We start from the raw sequence: 19,991 nt of genomic DNA on the forward strand, positions 1-19,991 counted from the left end.
CTTGATCTTGGACAAAAAAGTAGAGAATCACAAATTATAACCCCGACGAATACAACCCCGCCCACCCCCTACAGACGTCTCCCCCGGTATCACAAACTGAAAGTCTACCCCCGACTCCTTCGTTGGTGGTCACGGACAGGAAAATGTACACAAAGAATGATCCTGGTCCATTCACCGTACACGTGCAATATAACAGTGAATCCCCAGGCGCTACGCTGCACCCTGTGACCTTCGGACAATTTTTACATAGCCATCATAGGGAATTTCCAAACGTGGTTGACGGATCCGTCAAAGGTTTAGGACGAAACAGGGTGTCCGTCAGTTTTCACACGGCGGAAGATGCAAATAACTTCTTATTATCGAACACCGTCGCAAATAAAAAGTATAAAGTGTTTATCCCGGCATTTAATGTAACCAGAGTAGGAATCGTCAGAGGAATACCAACTGAATGGACACCAGAGGATATTCAAAATTTCATTAAGGTCCCTGCCGGGTGTGGCCCAATAATCAAATCTAGGCGCCTTAATTTCAAAAAAAAACAACTATCAGGACGGTACGTTCAAGTGGTTCCCATCGGAAACGGTGGTGTTAACTAGGGAATGCAGAACCGGTACCAGTCCCAATTATGAATAAAACATAAAATGGAAGTCGTCGATAAGTTTTGCTGCCTTAGGTCGACCGAATCCAACAATCTCTCGCTTGATGCAGAGATTGTTGGATACGTATTGGCGAAACATCTCATTATTTTTTATGGTGTCACAAACATCTCATTATTTTTTATTATTATTAAGAGCCTGCGATGTCCCACTGCTGGGCAAGGGCCTCCCCCCGCTTTTTCCATTCCTCCCGGTTTTGTGCAGTCCTCGGCCATTCTTTCATAAAAGAGTCCAACTTGTTCCGCCATCGCATACGTGGTCTGCCGGGTCCCCGTTTTGGCCTGGGCTGCCACTCTGTGGTAATCTTGGCCCATAGCTCGTTCGGCATTCGGCAGACATGACCGGCCCAGTCCCACTTCAGCTTTGCCGCTTTCCGAACTACGTCGACTATTTTTGTTTTGGAGCGCAGCGTGGTGTCCCATGTCCATGAGTTTTCGCTTAAGTTAAGAGTTGAATGTAACTGGGATCTATATCTTAATTGCGTAAAGCTGTAAAAATGGAATTGTGATGAAGACTGTCGAAAGCTTTAGAGTAATCGACAAATGCTGCGATGTAAACTGGGATTTTGTATTCTTGGCATTTTTCGATAATTTGATTAAGGGCTTGTAGGTGGTCGGTGGTGGTGAAGCCTGGGCGGAATCCAGCCTGTTCGGGCGGCTGGTGCCGATCGAGTGTTCCCGAGATACGGTCTTCTACGATTTTAAGAAATATCTTGTACAGATGGGAGACAAGACTGATAGGACGGGAGTTTCCTATATCAGACTTGTTTCCCTTCTTATGAAGCAGAATGATGTTGGAGTGGCACATTTTTTGTGAAAAAGTTTGAGTGGTTAAGTATTATAGTATTAAACAGTTTGGTGATGTACGGGATCAAAGTATTTTCTCCTACTTTCAGTGCTTCGGTGGTGATTCCGTCCTCGCCAGGGCTTTTTCCGTACTTCATTTTTTGAAGAACCATAATAAGAGCCATATATAGCTTTGAAGCTTTCTTCTAAATCAGTCACAGGCTGTGGGTATGTGGGAGATTCGGAGTAAAGGGTTTTGTGAAATTCGGTGACTATTGTTAGAATTTTATTCCGGTCGCCTATTAGGACCAAAATTGTAGTATACCAGACTGCGTTCTAAGCACACTTTCAAAAACCTGGACGACATGTGCACAGACCTTAACTAATTCTAACATTAGCAAAGTTAGTTTGGTTTACCCTCTAATTATAACCGACGCCGAGGTCCCGAGTCCCGATCATAGCCGATGAATACCGAGCGGGACGAGTCTAACGCGTTTGAAACTAACATATTTACATTACATTTGTACAGCATTCAATGGATATTCCATCGTTTGCGTTCAAATTTTTGAAGTGATTAAATGCGTATTAGTTTGTAATCTTTGTCCATTTTTCAGTACCGAAAAGTACCGAAGAACCGGGATTTTACAACATCAGTACCGGTACCCAAAGAGTTCAAAAATCCCGGGATTTCCCGGTACTTTTGGTACCGGGAATTCCCGGGAGCATTCCCTAGTGTTAACCTTTGACGGTCAGGTCTTGCCCAAAAGGATATTCGCTTGTTTCAACTCTTTCCAGGTGGAGGTATACACGTTTCCCACAACACAATGCCACAATTGTTGTAGATACGGACACACAAAAATGACGTGCCGATCAGCCCCTCGCTGTTTCCGCTGCGGTGGTAATCATACGGGTGACAAATGCGAAGAAAATAGCGGTATTACAAAATGTGTGAACTGTAGGGGTGAATCCGGCCATCCTGCGACTAGTAAGGCTTGTCCCGAATACACTAGACAGTGTAATATTAAAAAAACTATGTCAGAGAGTAATATTTCCTATTCAGAAGCAAACAAAATCCATCCTACATTAGGTAAGTCATATGCAAACGTGGTAACATCTTCGGCAACGAACACAACTTCACATAAAAAAACTGTATTCTTGAAACCTCGTTCTCCACCTCCTACCCGCAAAGGCTACGATAAAGCTGCCCATATGGCCCTCATTAATGAAGAAGCAGATTCCTTGCCCGATGGATCAGCGTTAAACAATCCATATGCCTCATCACCTTCGGAAATTATTATTGCCCTACTCACACAAATCGTATCTACCATTTCGAAATCGAAATGGTCCCCATCGAACAATTTGATGTCCCACGTTGCCTCTTTCCTTCCTTTACTTTCCTCTTTTATTTCAACTTTCAATAATGGATCAGTTGATCCTACAGTGGAACATTCGGAGCATCCTCAGTAAAAAACACGATTTAACTTTTTTAATTAACAAATATAAACCTAAGATCCTTGCACTGTCAGAAATATGGCTCAAGCCGGAGACAAACTTCCGAATCCCAGGATTCGTCAACATCCGTGACGATAGACAAGATGGTTACGCCGGCTGTGCTATATTAATTAAAGATAATATTACATTTAAAGTAATTTCAGTCCCCCCAGTTGAAGGTTTACATATTGTCGTTATACAAATTAAAAAATATACTCTTGTATCTCTCTACATACCAGACCCTTCGAAATTTATTTTGGATGAACTATTATTAATTTTACAATCCCTACCTCCCCCATTACTAGTACTGGGGGATTTTAACTGTCATAATCAGGTATGGGGCAGTGGTAAGACTGAACCTGAAGGCATTCGGCTACTTAAAATAATTGACGAATGCAACCTGTGCATTCTGAACTCCGGTTCTGCCACTAGACGCACACGCCCCAGCGAAGTTAAAAGCGCGGTAGATGTTTCATTGTGTTCACCCGATTTAGCTTCCCTATTGACATGGGAAGTTCTAGATTCATCTTTTGGAAGTGATCATTTCCCCATTTTAATAGATTTTCCACCTTTGGATCTTAAAAATAAAAGCCCAATGGTTCCTCTTCTCAAATTTAATATAATCACTGACAGATGGAAGGAGTTTAAAGATAATCAAGCTGATTTTGGTTCATTACTGATTCCTATTTCTCCTGATAGAATTGAGGACTGTGCCATGTCTTTTACGAAAGCTCTTAATAAATGTGCGGAAACCGTTTTTCCGTTTAAAAATGCAGCATCTGATAAAATTCCGTCCCCCCATGGTGGGACCAGCAGTGCACCAATAAAGTTAAAGAAAGGAAAAATGCTGAAAAACAATATCGGTTAAATCTCACCCAAGATAACTACCAATTGCTTAACAAAATATCAGCTGAAACTAAGTTATTTCTGCGGTCTAAGAAGAAGGAAGGATGGAAATCATTTTGTGCATCTATTTCCCCTACCACTCCATCGGGCATAGTGTGGAAAAACATCCGAAAATACAGAGGCTCTAAAAACCTGACTTCTTATACCCACCCAACCTCCCCTGAATGGGCTAATGATTTCATGGATATGCTGGCTCCTCAATATGCTCCGAATGAACTGGAGACTAATTTTGGGTACTGCCTAAATTCTCCTGAACCTCTTGATTCTCCATTTACGATCGTAGAATTAAAAAACGTCTTAAGTTCTGTGAGTGATTCCACTCCTGGGCTGGATGGTATTCCCTATTCCTTCCTATGTAATTCCAATGATCAATTTTTGCAGTATTACTTAGATCTGGTTAATACTATTTTCATTTCTGGTTACATACCCGAATCGTGGCGACCTCAATTAGTTATGCCTATTCATAAGACCAACAAAGATCCATCAGACCCACGTTCATACCGTCCTATAGCTCTGTCATCAGTTATGTTAAAGATTATGGAACACCTAGTTAAGAATCGATTGGAGTGGTTTGTGGAGGGGAATGATTTATTGGCCAGGTCACAGTACGGTTTCAGGAAGGGAAGAAGTACCTCCGATAGCCTTGGTATATTTACAACCGATATTCGATTGGCCTTTTCTCGTAATAAATCAGTGGTCGCGGCATTCCTTGATATAACAGCTGCATATGATAATGTTCAGCTTCCCTCTCTCAGGAAGAAACTTCATGAGCTGAGAGTTCCGGCGAGACTGAGCAGTTTCATTATGTTAATGCTGTGCGATCGACACATTACATTTCGTGGCAATTGTAATACAATATCGCCATCTAGAAATGTCTGGAAGGGCCTACCCCAAGGGTCAGTGCTTAGCCCCCTTTTATTTAATATTTATACTTCTGATTTGGAACGACATGTTGGACAATCGAATATCCTCCAATATGCTGACGACATTCTTCTTTTCTTCAGCGACTCTAATATAGAAAGAGCGGCTGAAGCAGTCTCAACGTCATTAGAGTCTCTTAATGTGTGGTTGGAAGAACACGGTCTTGATTTGTCCACAGAAAAAAGTAATATTGTCATCTTCTCTAGGAAACGTAGGATTCCGGATGTTTCAATAACACATTAAAAATAACCCAATCCCAATAAAATCCCAAATTAAGAAAAACGAAAAATTTTAGGACTGATATTAGACTCAAAACTTACAGGATTATCCCCCCACTGCGAATATGTAGCTACAAGATGTGAACGGAATATTAACATTCTTAGATGCTTATCCGGAGTATGGTGGGGAGCACATCCGTTTTCCCTGAAGCTTTTATATAATGCAATTATCAGAAGTGTGTTAGACTATGGGACATACTTATTGGAGCCAGCTAGTAAGGTGGGTATAGGCTATCTAGATCGCGTCCAAGCTAAGGCACTCCGGGTAATACTAGGGGCTATGAGATCAAGTCCAATTAATGCTATGCAGGTGGAGTGTTTGGACCCTCCCCTTGATCTTCGCCGACAGTATTTGTCTGACCGATATTTGTTTCGAGTTTTACAATACACGACCCATCCCATGTACTATAAAATTAAATTACTAGAGGAATATGCTCGTAGAAACAAATATTGGGTAAACAAACGCCCTCCATGTCTGGTCAATAGCTTCCGAAAATTCAATAACATCCGGGATCCTGTACACCACTCTCTGAAACTTCCAGTATTTGAACACCCATATGAAACGGTTATACTTCGCCCTCGGGTACTAAGTACTAGATTTTAAAATCCCAAAAAATGATCCTCTGGCAAATGTTCGTTCCAGATCTATCCTAGGGGAAGAGTGGGCGGAGTGGCACACACTGTACTCTGATGCCTCTAAACTATCACCTCAGGGCTGCGTTGGGGTTGGAACTTATCACACCCAATATGAAATCGTCCAAAAGACAAAATGTCCACCAGAGTCTTCGGTGTTTACTGGGGAATGTCTAGGCATTCTTAAGTGTCTGGAATATATTCTCCTGGGAAGGCTTAGCCGTTCTATTATCTTTTCTGATTCCCGTAGTGCCTTAGAAGCACTATTGACAAATCCTTTCTCCTCTAAGTTACACAGCCCACTCACTTTCCTAATTAAAGAAGCATTAATACTCTGTAACAAAAGAAAGCTGGAAGTGGTGTTGGCTTGGATTCCAGGTCACGCTGGTATAGTGGGCAATGAAAGGGCGGACCAAATAGCTAAAGAGGCAGTAGTGCATGGCGATAAGTTCCCGTTTAAAAATTATTGTTACGATCTTTTATCCTTAACAAAAGTTTATTTATATAACTCCTGGAAATCGCGTTGGAGATCGGGTACTAGAACAAAAGCACGCCACTATTATAAAATACAACCAGACATCCCGCACAAGCCATGGTTCTCTAAATTAACTTTTAAAAAATCATCAACTTCCTCAATCATCCGTATGAGACTTGGCCATTGCGGTTCTGCAGTATTTCTTAAAAAACTTAGAATACATGACACGTCTATATGTGAGTGCGGTCTAGAAGAGGGTACATTAAATCACATTCTATTATCTTGTCCTCGCCTAGATCATAAACAATTATATCGTGGTTTGATAAAACAAAAAATTCCGTTACCCACACACGTATACTCCCTTCTGTCGTTTAACCCACGAGTATTTAGATTTATAGCAATATTTTTAGAGACTAATAAACTCAAAATCTAACAAATAACATGATGTTTTAACCCTTTAAAGTAAGTATTTGTTTTAATTGGTAACTCACACACTAATATCCGTAGTCGGTAGGTATTATGAATTGTACTAACCCTTTATAAATTCTATCATCTAACAATTATTTTTTCAGCCCAGTTCTGAGTCTGCCAATAATCATTGAATTTCTTCTTCGTAATCTTTTCCTTTATTATATTGACGTGAAGCTGGCAAAAATGTCTTAAGACGATTGCCATAACATAAAAAAAAAAAAAAAAAAAAAAATACATAAATGAAGACCTGGAAGCGCATAAATCTTACATTTTACATCCTTCCTACATACGATATCGAATCGGATAATGTGAAAACGGCCTACGGTTTACGTATATTCATTGGTGTTTCCATCAAAGATTTACAGTCGAATTCATAAATATACATGTGTACTTTTTTCAACTTATCGCAAGGAATTATGGTGCAGAAATGTACATATTATATTTATGAACTCGACTGTACATCAAAAGCAGTTTTAAAAAATACACATTTCTACATAATCCAACATTCGCAAACAGTACCTTTCAGAACCCCAAAAGCGGCGGTTTTTTTTTTTTCTTAAAAATTATTTTGCTTAAAGACGATGCTGTTAATAATTATTAAGATAGGCTTTAGAAACTATCATAATACAAATGGATTCAAAGGAATCGTAAAGCGCCAGCCACACACGAGGCGAACGACAGTTTACGAATACGATATCGTAAACGATGCCTCCCGCCCCCGTTACACGCACAAGATGGAATAATAAAATCAGTAGATAAGTGTATGAGATAAAAATAGAATCGGTGGTCACACACTCGATCGCACGGCATTTTGTTGCGATTTGCGATATCGTATGCGATCAAGTAAATCGTTAACGATGTTGACGTACACTGTCGATCGGTCGTTTCAATTAAGCTAGGAACATACTACGCGGACGTCCGTCGTAAAACGACCGCGACCGCGACCGAACAGTGTGCACGGAACAAAACATCCGGCGAGCCAGATTTCGATCGGACGTCCATGCGCTCAAGGCCACGTCCGCGTCCGTCGACCGATAGTTTGCACGGTTATGTGTAATGTCATTGTCCAGATTCCCGTCCGCGGTCGATTCACGACGGACGTCCGCGTAATGTGTTCCTAGCTTCAATCTTTTGAGACAGATCGTACAGATATAACGTACCGTGAATGGGGGGCTTAACGCATTAACTGCCACCAACACATCGCGTTTTCGTTAAGCTAGGAACATATACGCGGACGTCCGTCGTACAGCTAGGAACACACTACGCGGACGTCCGTCGTAAATCGACCGCGGACGGGAATCTGGACAATGGAAATACACATAAAGCTAGGAACACACTACGCGGACGTCCGTCGTAAATCGACCGCGGACGGGAATCTGGACAATGGAAATACACATAACCGTGCAAACTATCGGTCGACGGACGCGGACGTGGCCTTGAGCGCACGGACGTCCGATCGAAATCTGGCTCTCTGGATGTTTTGTTCCGTGCACACTGATAGGTCGCGGTCGCGGTCGTTTTACGACGGACGTCCGCGTAGTGTGTTCCGAGCTTAAAACGACCGCGACCTATCAGTGTGCACGGAACAAAACATCCAGAGAGCAAGATTTCGATCGGACGTCCGTGCGCTCAAGGCCACGTCCGCGTCCGTCGACCGATAGTTTGCACGGTTAAGCTAGGAACATACTACGCGGACGTCCGTCGTAAAACGACCGCGACCGCGACCTATCAGTGTGCACGGAACAAAACATCCAGAGAGCCAGATTTCGATCGGACGTCCGTGCGCACAAGGCCACGTCCACGTCCGTCGACCGATAGTTTGCACGGTTATGTGTATTTCCATTGTCCAGATTCCCGTCCGCGGTCGATTCACGACGGACGTCCGCGTAGTGTGTTCCTAGCTTTATGTGTATTTCCATTGTCCAGACGACCGATGCTGCTTCGGTACTCATTAAACATATATATAATTTTTGGGAAAATTCTTGTGATGCAATTGGCATATTTTGTGATCTTTCAAAAGCCTTTGATTGTGTGGATCATGGAACGCTCATTTTGAAATTAGAACACTATGGTTTGTCTATAAATGCCCTAAACTTTATGTCTTCTTACCTTAGCAATAGAACACAAACAGTAGTTGTTAACAAAACTCGCTCTAGCGGGACTGTAGTCCAATTAGGAGTGCCACAAGGCTCAATTTTAGGTCCATTCCTGTTTTTGGTTTATATAAATGATTTGCCATGTATAGTGAAAAACTTTTGTGAAATAGTACTTTTTGCTGATGATACATCACTGCTTTTTAATGTTGACCGAAAATCTACGGATTACAATGTAATTAATAGCACGTTAGCTGATGTACTGCAGTGGTTTACTGTCAACAATTTACTTCTTAATTCTAAGAAAACCAAATGTATTCGATTTTCTCTGCCGAATGTTAAACCAATCGATACAAAAATACTTTTGAATGATGAATGCTTAGAGATGGTAGATACAACACTGTTTCTTGGTTTAACATTGGACAAAAATCTACAATGGAGTCCTCATATAAAGAAACTAGCAAGCAAATTAAGTTCAGCCGCATACGCCGTTAGGAGAATCAGGCAACTGACTAATGTTGAGACAGCTCGCCTAGTGTATCATAGTTATTTTCACAGTGTAATGTCATACGGTATTCTGGTTTGGGGCAAAGCAGCTGACATACAGACTATCTTTGTATTACAAAAGAGAGCCATTCGTTCTATTTACAACTTAGGAACACGTGAATCAGTAAGAGAACTCTTCAAAGAAATTAATATCTTAACTGTAGCTTCCCAATACATTTATGATAGTATAATTTATGTTGTTAAGAATTTAGACTGTTTCACTAAGAATTCTGATATCCATAATTATAACACTAGAAACAAAAATAAGCTTGCCATAAAGAAGTTTCGTGTCCGTAAAGTACAGAAGTCATTTGTTGGGCAATGCATTCATTTTTATAATAAGTTACCTGACACTGCTTTGAGATTACCCCTCCCAGCTCTTAAGAACTACTTAAAAAAATCATTGATGTTAAAGGCTTATTACAGAGTCGAGGACTATTTGACAGACAAACATGCATGGCCCGAACCAGAAACTACAAAAAACGAATAGCAATTAAAATAATTGTATTATGTATAGAGGACACAGTTCAGATAAGAAAGCACATCAAATATTTTATATTTTATGTTGTGTAGGTAAATTACATATTTAATGATATTGAGATTCATATTATCTTTTTCTTCTATGACAATTTGATATGTTTTCTCTGAAGAAGAACGACGTATTATTAAGCAATAATATAATTTATTGAAATTGATTTCCATAGAGTACCTAGTCTGTTCATATTCTTTGATGAATACTTTTGCATGTTAAATTGTATGTTGTTATTTAATGCATGTTAATTATAAGATGTAATGTTTTGAAAAGAAGTTGCCCGCCGAGTTTCTTGCCGGTCCCATAGTGGATACCCCCCTCCCAACTGAGGGGGGACTGAAATCTTCTCGAGGCTGAGGCGTAGGGTTAGAGCCGGCGTAGCTTTATTTGACGTTCATATGCGCATTGTAATATGCCTACTTGAAAAATAAATATTTCATTTTCATTTTTCATTTTCAGATTCCCGTCCGCGGTCGATTTACGACGGACGTCCGCGTAGTGTGTTCCTAGCTTTACTTTCACCCAGTGCCTTCAAGCTTCAACGCACAGACGCGCCTTTCGTATGTCTAAGCACTGATCAGTGCGTGGGAATTTTAATCTATTATTTTAAATGTCAAGGTCACTTTTTCAATAATAAAAATTGACAGGCGACATCAGAAGGGTTAATAGTCGGTATGTGGTGACGTTCATCCAGTGTCTTCTGCATTTTGAAGTGTTCCTGTATGAATAAGTATGAACTCATATCATATGTGCGTTAGAGGCACTGGGTAATAGTCGGTTGAACACAAAGTGTAGCACCCAAGGAAAACATAATCACTACGTGTAGCACCTGGCGAATGGCCAGGAAAAGAGAGTGACAGTGAATGCTTTAACGACGCGACGTACCTAGTTCGTTACCAGTGTTACCCGTACTGATTCAATACTCTTTGGAGTTACCTACCTAGTGTATGAATTCAACACCCACAGTCAAAACTGGTTATTTTGGTAGTAATTACTGAAAAAAAGTCCAACTGTCGAGTACTTACTTACGTTACCTATCACTAAAAAAAAATACAGTAGTTGAGTCTGTTCCGAAAGAGAAAAGTCGTGAAATCTATGAGGGTCTCCAGTACATTCCACGTAGGCTTGTGCCGTTTCGTTCGTTGATCGGAGCGCTCCGATCTCGTTCAATCGCTCCCACGAACTAGTTCGCTCTTTTAGTTCAGCCAGACCAGCGACCACTGCGGTCGGAAAGATCAGAACGAATGGGACCGAATAGTGTCAAAATGATACGAATAGTCCACAGATAGTAACATTCCGGGCCGAAAGGTTGTAAGTAACCGAAGTTTAATATGAAAACTTGATTTTTTTTGTTGCTCTGCTAAATAGCTCTCGCTCTCGGTCGGCGCAGTCACACATTCGTTCTCGATCCAAACCGCTCGCGCTCGCCGATCCTATACTGAACTAAATGAGCAAAGACCGATTCTCAGAGCACGGAAAGATTCAGTTCATTTCGGTCATTGATGGGATTTTATTCCTAACAGTTCATAGTTCGTGAACGACACAAGCCTAATTCCACGACTCTTCTCTTTCCGAACAGACTACCACTGATAACAGGCATTTTCCGGCGGAGGATAAAATTAAAGCAAAACTTCACTACATACCATCGTTTTATTTCCTTTACAATTTCATCACTTCCGGAATAAGTTTCGTAGCAAAACGTCTTTATAAAATTAAAAACGAAAACACAGCATTTAATTAACCATAAGTAACTTAGAAATAAGTATTAGTCCTACCTGTACTTTGTGAAATACGGCGTTGTCTGTATGAAAGATTTCCTTTGGCAGTATTAGTCGTTAAGACCCTGAGATGGATTGAAGAAGTGGAGTATTTTTAAGAATGTTCAACTTTATATTGATAGGTATAGTATAAGTATACTTTGTGGCATTTTCAAGAAAAATGTACCCCATTGTCGCTTAAGCATAAAGGCGCTTGACCAGGTTATTCTTGTAAAGTTACGATCAAATGTTCTACCTTACGGTAAAAGTTAATATGGTAGATTGTACAATTACTTTTAAAAATGTCGCATTTTAACTGCTAGGTCATATTTAGTCTTAGAAACAAAGATTCACTCTACCTACGGAACCTTTTATTCCGAAAACGTCGTATCATACATTTTTTAGCTTGTGCAGGTAAGACTCGCTTAGCACACTGGATACTATTCGCAACTCGCTCCAAGTTTCAGAGGAGATATAAAACTATGCACGTGTTATAAATAACATCCCTCTCGCACTACGGAACTACGTGCGATGAATTGTATTCACTGTGCTAAGCGCCATAAACCTTATGCTACCGATTATTTTGGAATGAGCTTGAAATTAGAAGAAATAGGAACTCTATTCTTGTGACAGACATTTATTTCATCCTGGTTACACGGCCGGTAAGACAAACTAGTACAACCAAATTCTTTTATAATTTACAGGTTCAATCAAGTTTATTCCACTTAATTGGAATTATCTCTATAGTACTGAGCCAAAATTATGTCATAGGTAATTATGTACCTACCTACTTTGATACCTATTTTGATATTTTCATGTTGCACGAACTATTGAGGATCTTACAATATTTCATTAAGTTAAGTAATGTTTACACATAAACATCAAATGTACAATTAAGTTGCTGGTTTGTGTCATATATGCCGGGCAATTCATTTAGAAGAAATGGACAATTGGGCAACTAGTATGGAACTGGCCCATTGCAGCAGATATCTCTTTATCGCTAGCTAAGCTAAGCAATAATAATAAATTTAAATTTTATTTTCAATTTAGGATGATCTTATTTATGATTTAAAAATTAGAAGAGGGTTACATAATATTGACTGTTAGACCATTTGATAAAAATATTGTCATTATAATTCTGTATGGATTGCATGCTGCATGGGTAGCAGGTCACTGGGATGAACGAACAAGCCTTCTTTAGCCTGCCAGTCAGTATATGCCCCATACTGTGAAGTGACACCTACTATCTCACCCTGTCCACTGATAGGCCGACCAAATGTGCGTCCTGAACCAGCCAAAAACCTGTAACAAATAATAAGTGACATTACTAAACAATAGGCATTTAAAAATTCAGATCTTATGTTTCATCTTTATATAATTTCCTTACAACATAAATAATTAGGCAAGTTACTTACGCAGCAGTATCAACATGTCTCAACTTAATTGGCGAATCTCTTCTCCAGTAGTCATTGTTGCAGACCACAGTCCAATGATCGCCACTGTCTCCTTCACCACCATCGTCACCATAGCAAGACACCTCTTGGTTGCCAGACAATGGAGATGAGAAATAGTGTGAGTGGAGGTTCTTCTTAGTAGATACATGATGGAGGCGTATGTTAGAGTTGCACTTTATAGGCTCTCTGTAAACATGGTATCACTGGCATTTATATTGGGTTAGCAAAGAATAAATAAAATATTTATGATATTGTACAGATTTTTTACCCTCTTTTACATGTTTCGCCCATGGGACCGCGCACCAGCCAATGACTGTTGTAGTCGTCCGAGGCGTCGACCGCGGTGACGGATTGCTGGCCGGAACCCGAGCCGTACTTTACGTCATGCGAGTGCAGCCTTAGACGCAAATCCACATTCATTATTTTTAGGATGGTGCCGCACGTAACAAACTCTGCTTTAGAACCTGCAATAGAAAAGTCCATTGTAGGATGTAGAGCTGATACCTTCCTCCCATAAGATAAGGCCACGTAATTCCTAGTTCGGCCAGCAGCACTGATAATTAAAATATCAACTTTAATATTTTACGTACCTTCTGTTACTTGAATTATGAGAAGAATCCACATTATTGATAACGCTAATACATTTGAAGTCTTGTAAAGAACCATTATGTATGAATATACTTTTATTTAACAAGGATCTTAAAAATAATAACGACAAAATACACAGCCAATTCGGTGTGCCGTGCCGTTGGCTGTTTTTTTTTATAGTACAATGACATGACATCGCCCCTATGTCACTGTCACCGCAGTGCTGTCCGTGTTGCCAAATCAAACGACGCCACGCAGTATAGTGCTAACAGACGGGCGTACCTTTCATGTCTGTAGAGCACTAGAGCATTTTTAGCAACGGTTTGCAGTAGTCTTTTAGAGGCCCTAAACGACGTCTATACCACGCATATATGACATATACTACTGACATGACATTTTATGATTTTACTGGTGATGGTGAATTGTTGAACTGTTGGTGTTGTATGAAACGAATTTGTACCTACAATTCTGTTTTTTTCTTCCTTTTCCTTTAATCTGCTACTGCTAGAGACTGCATTTACCAACAGTCATTATTTTACTACGTCACCAACACATAATATTGCAACAATGGATAATTCCATCAACAAGGGCAGAGGTGAATACAAATTTAATTTGCCTAGATATCAATGGTTTTTATTGCTAGTAATAATATATTAATTTATTGTTGTGGAATTATTTTCAGTGTCATTTGACCCTGGATGGAATGATCCACCAAAGATGTCTTTTAATAGTCAACAGACGCCTCCGAACAGACCTCGTAACTTTTTAAACAAAAGAGTTTCCTTTCCCTTATCAGGGAATAACATAAGCCCTGCAAGTGTGCCCTCCGTTAACTTGCCACCCATGCCATCCGGTGCGCCTACTGCAATGGTTCCACCAAATGCAACTCAGAAAATCACATCTAGTAACTGTGACATGAGCATTAACAGTGAAAGTGTTCTAATGGAAGTGAAGGCTCTCCTACTAGGGTTATTAGAAAGCAGCAGTGAGCTGGGAGCCAAGGCAAACGATATTAGAAGAAGGTTAGATGTAATGGAACAAATGTGGCAGGATGGAAAATTAAATATTGAAGTACAAACTCAAATGAAGGAGCTTGCCCATGGTAATATCATTATTGGAAAGTAATCTTTGCCTGTACAGTTGAAATATACTCATGACTAGGTGCTATAGCAGATCTTTACTGGAAGTAGTGGTGGTCTGTAACTGAGTATCAGTGGCGGCTGGTGAAAATTTCTGCTAGGCAACACTGAGCAAAAAGAACCACACCTTAACATTAGGTACTTTACTAGTAAGGCGTCATCCATATATTACGTCACAGTGTAAGGGGGGGGGGGGGGGGGGTCGTACTAAATGTGACAATCCCTGTTAAAGGGATACAAAAAAGCGTGACATAGGGGGGGGAGGGGTCCAAAAACCTGAAATTTGGTGTGACGTAATATGTGGATGATCCCTAATCAATTTTAGGCAATATCCCTTAATTTGGCAACAAACTTTCAAAGTTGGGTATTCAAACCTACCCAGCACTCAATACTAACAATAAATCTGGTTAAGAACAAAATAAAAATGAGAGCAAAGAATGTGTTCAGTACTAGTTCACAACTATTGCTAAAATGTTTGTTCTAATAAATGCTATGTATTTTCCAGCTTTACGGGATGATGAGCCTAGAAAAGCAGATGACATACACAAAGCTCTGATGGTGAATGAAGTGAGCAAAGTGGGGACTTGGATGCCAGGAGTAAAACAACTAATTTACCATTCCATAGCTCGGTCCGAGCTGCTTTCTATAGGCAAAGAGTGACATCTATCAGTGCTATTCTGAGTAATAAAAAGTGGCATAGCACTCATGCGGATCCAGGGGGGGGGGGGGGGGGGGGTCATACCTAAGTTGGCCATACAAATAGACCACGTGACCCCCCCCCCCCCCTGGGCACGAAGCTGGATCCGCACTTGATAGCACTTACTTGCTGTGAAACAAGTCATGGCTGAGCTATAAATTTCCAGAGTTCACTGGCCAGAAGCAACCAAAATTAATAGTCTGTTAATTTTATTTTATGAATTTCTTTTATAGATTTATGTAAGTATAATGAATATTAAAATTTGTTTATTTTTTAATTGATATGCAATAAAATAATTGTTGAATCAAAAATGCATACTTATTATTTGTAAATAAACCCATGAAAATGTCTAATTAGTCAACAACAAACCTCTAAATAGGAGTAATAAAATTACTTATTAAGAATTCATACATGTCAGCCAACCGTGACTTTATATGCGCCATGGCTAATGTTAATTTACCCATATCTTAGGGGTTTAGGCTGGCTGATGTTAAGAACGCTTTCCTAAAGGCTCGATTTCTATAAAATAGCACTCTGTAAGAGCATGATAAACATCTCTCACTGACCCACAGACTATGTCACAATTAACAGCACACTAATAATTCTTGGGTTGACTAACCCCCAAGGGCTTTTGACATGTTCATTTGGACAGTGGCGCCATCTACTTTTTGCATGTTCTTAGGCGGTCGCATTTTAATGTATCAAAGAGGATCGAGTATTATAGAGAGTTACTGTCGAAGTAAAATGTGTAATCACAGTGCATAGACTGCCATCTCTTGACAGAGGCTTGAAACTTTTGAACCTCAGTTTTGACAATTTGGCCCATATTCTTAGCTTGATATGTTTTATAATGTCAAATAAATATTAGCGCCATCTAGCTGAGCGTACCCCAAAGGTGTAATGCCATCTAGGTCACCGTACCTTTTTCTGTATGGTACTGAGGTACGTTTTTTTCTTACACTTTATCTGTCTATACGGAGTTATACCGGGTGCCCGGTAAAGTATTAAAATTTTAAAAAATGTGAAAATCTCGAAAACCAGGCGACTTTTACTAAACCTTAGTCGATTTTCTGGACCAGTATAAGGTGCCCTTTTGGTGGTTAAAAGGTTGTCCATTAATTACCGGGCACCCCTGTATATGTCTTTGAATGTATGGAATGGTATAATCTTCTTATATTTAATCAATGGTTTTACATAATGTCGATCGGTTAAACCAGGGGCGGCTCACTCCGCGATCCTTTCGCCGCGCTACAAGTACATGCCGGCGGCCGCGAGTTCGCGGCCCATTCAGTGGCGACGACCTTCGCGCGGCGCAATAGAATTCAATGTCGTCTGCACGCGTGCGGTCCGTTTGTTAATGTAGGTAAGAATTTAGAATGGCGGCGTTTTGTGAACATCAAAGGAGTGAGCCTTCTGTACTTGTACTATTATATATTCTGTGGTTAAACCCCGAAATATTGAAGTTCAGGCTTTTACTGATTCGGTAAATCCTAGGGTTTACCGCGATGAGCGGTATCTGTCGGTTATAGAGAATCTATCCATACTAATATTATAAATGGGAAAGGGTGTGTGTCTGTTTGTCCGTCTTTCACGGCAAAACTGAGCAACTAATTGACGTGATTTCTTTAGTGGAGATAGTTGAAGGGATGGAGAGTGACATAGGCTACTTTTTGTCTCTTTTTAACGCGAACGAAGCCGCGGGCAAAAGCTAGTATACCATATACAGAGTGGGGCCTGTAACCAAGGTGAAGAATTGAACTGTAGGCTATTCTCCTTATACTGATCAACATTTGTTCGGCGACTTTTAAAAATAACTTGTATTTTGATTTTTATTACCCTTGAAAGTTTTTTCTAAGAGGTAATGTATTGCGAATTCTGTTAAGTATAATTCTGTATATTAATGTTGGGTGAATCAACTTTTCTTTGCCAGCAAAATTACGCATACTTCGACTACATGTGGTCATAAAATTTAATTTGTATTTAGTGTAATTAGTTTATACTTATTATATTAAAAACAGATATACAAGCTATGCAATACATCATGTTTTTATAGGATTTGCTATTTTATTACTTTATTTCGAGCAGTGACCCAGTGGACATAGCTGTCCCTCACTTTTGTATGAAAAAAGTGTCTCTTCCACTGGGTCACATATAGATTTAATTGTAAATGTTTTTTTTTATTATTCCCTTAATGTAAAATAAGAATAAGGATGCTGCTGGTATGGCCAGGTTAAAACTCACAAAAGTAGAGCTAATAATAAGTATGGGCAATTCTTGCAAAAATCAAGAAAAAGTTGATTCACCCTATTACAACTTTTTTGCAATCCAACCTTGATCTTCAGATACATATAACTAAGTAGAAATATAATAAAAACGACTTATTCGTGTTTGTCAATTTATCATTCCACATGTTACAAGTACAATTCATTATCAGAATATAGGCATAGTACTAGAAACCACTATTGAATTCCAAAAAGTTACATAATTTCCTCATTAATCATGTCCATAACATAAATACATAAATACAGGAAACATTTAATTCAACTGTATTTAAGTTATTTTTTATTTTTTTTTTTATACAGATGTACCTACTGATTTTGTGAATAAACTATAAACATTGTTACTCATTGAAAAGCCTATGTGTAAATACAAGTTACATGAGTACAATATTTATTTGAAACTCTGTTGCAGTATAAAAGTTAATTTTACACTGGTATTATTGCCGCTTTTAACAACAATAACATTGACACCGACATTTGGTTATCTTTGGTACATTATTTTTTAATTTTATTTAATGGTGGTTTCTAGTATAATAAAGGATATCGTCACTACATCTTCTTGTATCTTCGTCTGTCAATGAAAATAAAATTGTAGTAAGTGTGTATGGAATGCATATAGACTTACTGCGTTTTAACTTTGTGGAACAGCGTGAGATACGAGATTTTTTAAAAGTAGTGACGATATGAAAAACTGCAAATTGTTATTTTGATGGTATTATACCAGCTCCTCTAGCACAACTTGCCTTGTCGCGCGCGAGTCCATACAGTCGCGCTTGATGTATGGACTCGCGCGCGACAAGGCAAGTGTGTGCAAAGGATCAGGTTTTAATTTAAACTATTTATTGTATTGTAATGTTGACTATCGGCTAGTGTTGATCTTTATAAAACTCTGTACATTATTTATTTTGATATTACACTTATTATCAGATACTGTGAGGAATTTAAAGTTATGTCACCATACTTTTACAACCCAGTCAAAATATCGGTAAGAGGAGAGTGCTACTTCTCTAGACAAGCATAGTCCTGGTTATTGACGTTGTGGAAAATATTTATAGGTACTTACTGGTCACGCCATCGTCATAGCTTAGCTATCAAAATTGTAGTCATTATTTATTATTACCTACATAATTATTCCTCTATGTTTGACAATCCTCGATATTTTTATGATTGTAAAAATTTGGTTCAATAAATGCGCGTAAAGCGATTACGTATTAATTTACAAATGAATTGCTCCTAACTGTTACAAGAATTAAATACTAAATGCGTATTTTCAATAATGTTTTCATATCCAGCAAGGAAAATGGCGACGACGTCCTCCTCTCTCGTCTTTGTGTTCAGTAACAATATTTACGGTCTTATTGAAAATCATATGTTCATATTCACTTATGATTACCTATGTAACATGTAATTGTTGCATATGGACTCAAGACTCAAGCTAATATTGTGACTAAAAAAGGCGAAAAATTCAATTTTTTTTATGGGACAATAAAGTTACGGCCGTACATTTTTCTAATTTGTCGCCTTTTTTTAGTGACAAGATTTGCTTGACCTATATATTATACTACTCTGCTTGACCGTCTATATATTTGTAGAAGAGAATGTGGTGTCACAACATGATTGTGTAGTTGCACAACTTGCACAGGTGGGTGATAGACGTACGAGCAAGTACGCTTACTTAAATTAAGATTTCAAACCGATTGGATCGTCGACGACTTTGCGCGACAGTAGGTACCGTTGACACGAAATCGAAGATCATCGATCCATAAGTACGCGTACTTGCTCGTACGTCTATGACCGGCTTAAGTGCTAGCACAGGACCAGGCCGTGCCAACGTTCCGTACGTTGTCACTTACGGGCGGGTCGTGTGTTAACAGTATTAGAGTGAATGTCTCCTAGTGTGGAGGCGGGCGTTGCCGGTGGCGGTGGCGGTGGCGGTGCGCGGGTACTAGAGGCCGCGTTTGATGGGCTTGGGCGCCACGGTGATGCGCACGGGGCGGCACAGGTCGACGAGCGGCGCGGCGTCGCGGCCCGCGCCCTCGTCCACGGCCAGGCACACGGACACGTCCACGCCGCACGACTCCGTCCACACGCCGTGCGAGATCAGCACCTTGGTCAGCAGCCGCACGTTCACCGTGCCGTCATCGTCTGCACAATATTACCCATATTATCATATGCTGCTTATTACACAAGCGAGCCACACAATGGTACGAGCGACAGGTTTCACACTACACTTTTTAACACACTTGCAAGAGTTTCCTTATAAAAGTTCAAGGGACTCGATCGAGTTTTG

General features: G+C 39.8%; 3 protein-coding genes across 3 annotated transcripts in view; 1 reads left to right on the top strand and 2 right to left on the bottom strand.

Moving 5' to 3' along the window:
• Positions 1-11,418: 11,418 nt before the first annotated feature.
• Positions 11,419-13,777, bottom strand: LOC125241486 (stromal cell-derived factor 2). The gene is made up of 4 exons (XM_048149999.1): positions 13,589-13,777; positions 13,267-13,462; positions 12,960-13,184; positions 11,419-12,846 (listed from the first exon to the last, which is right to left on the bottom strand). Exons 1-4 carry the CDS (start codon positions 13,662-13,664, stop codon positions 12,675-12,677), a joined length of 669 nt encoding a protein of 222 aa, XP_048005956.1. The 5' UTR covers positions 13,665-13,777; the 3' UTR covers positions 11,419-12,674.
• Positions 13,778-13,954: 177 nt separating this feature from the next.
• LOC125241487 (steroid receptor RNA activator 1) lies at positions 13,955-15,751 on the top strand. The gene is made up of 3 exons (XM_048150001.1): positions 13,955-14,181; positions 14,269-14,688; positions 15,231-15,751. Exons 1-3 carry the CDS (start codon positions 14,154-14,156, stop codon positions 15,383-15,385), a joined length of 603 nt encoding a protein of 200 aa, XP_048005958.1. The 5' UTR covers positions 13,955-14,153; the 3' UTR covers positions 15,386-15,751.
• Positions 15,752-17,594: 1,843 nt separating this feature from the next.
• Positions 17,595-19,991, bottom strand: part of LOC125241003 (integrator complex subunit 4) — a 28,849-nt gene continuing 26,452 nt past the window's right edge. The window contains 1 exon segment of the mRNA XM_048149261.1: positions 17,595-19,846. Within this exon segment, the coding sequence (XP_048005218.1) occupies positions 19,647-19,846 (200 nt within the window). The 3' untranslated portion in view covers positions 17,595-19,646.

Source organism: Leguminivora glycinivorella, chromosome Z (genome assembly GCF_023078275.1).
Source record: "Leguminivora glycinivorella isolate SPB_JAAS2020 chromosome Z, LegGlyc_1.1, whole genome shotgun sequence".
NCBI classification, from domain to species: Eukaryota; Metazoa; Arthropoda; class Insecta; order Lepidoptera; family Tortricidae; genus Leguminivora; species Leguminivora glycinivorella.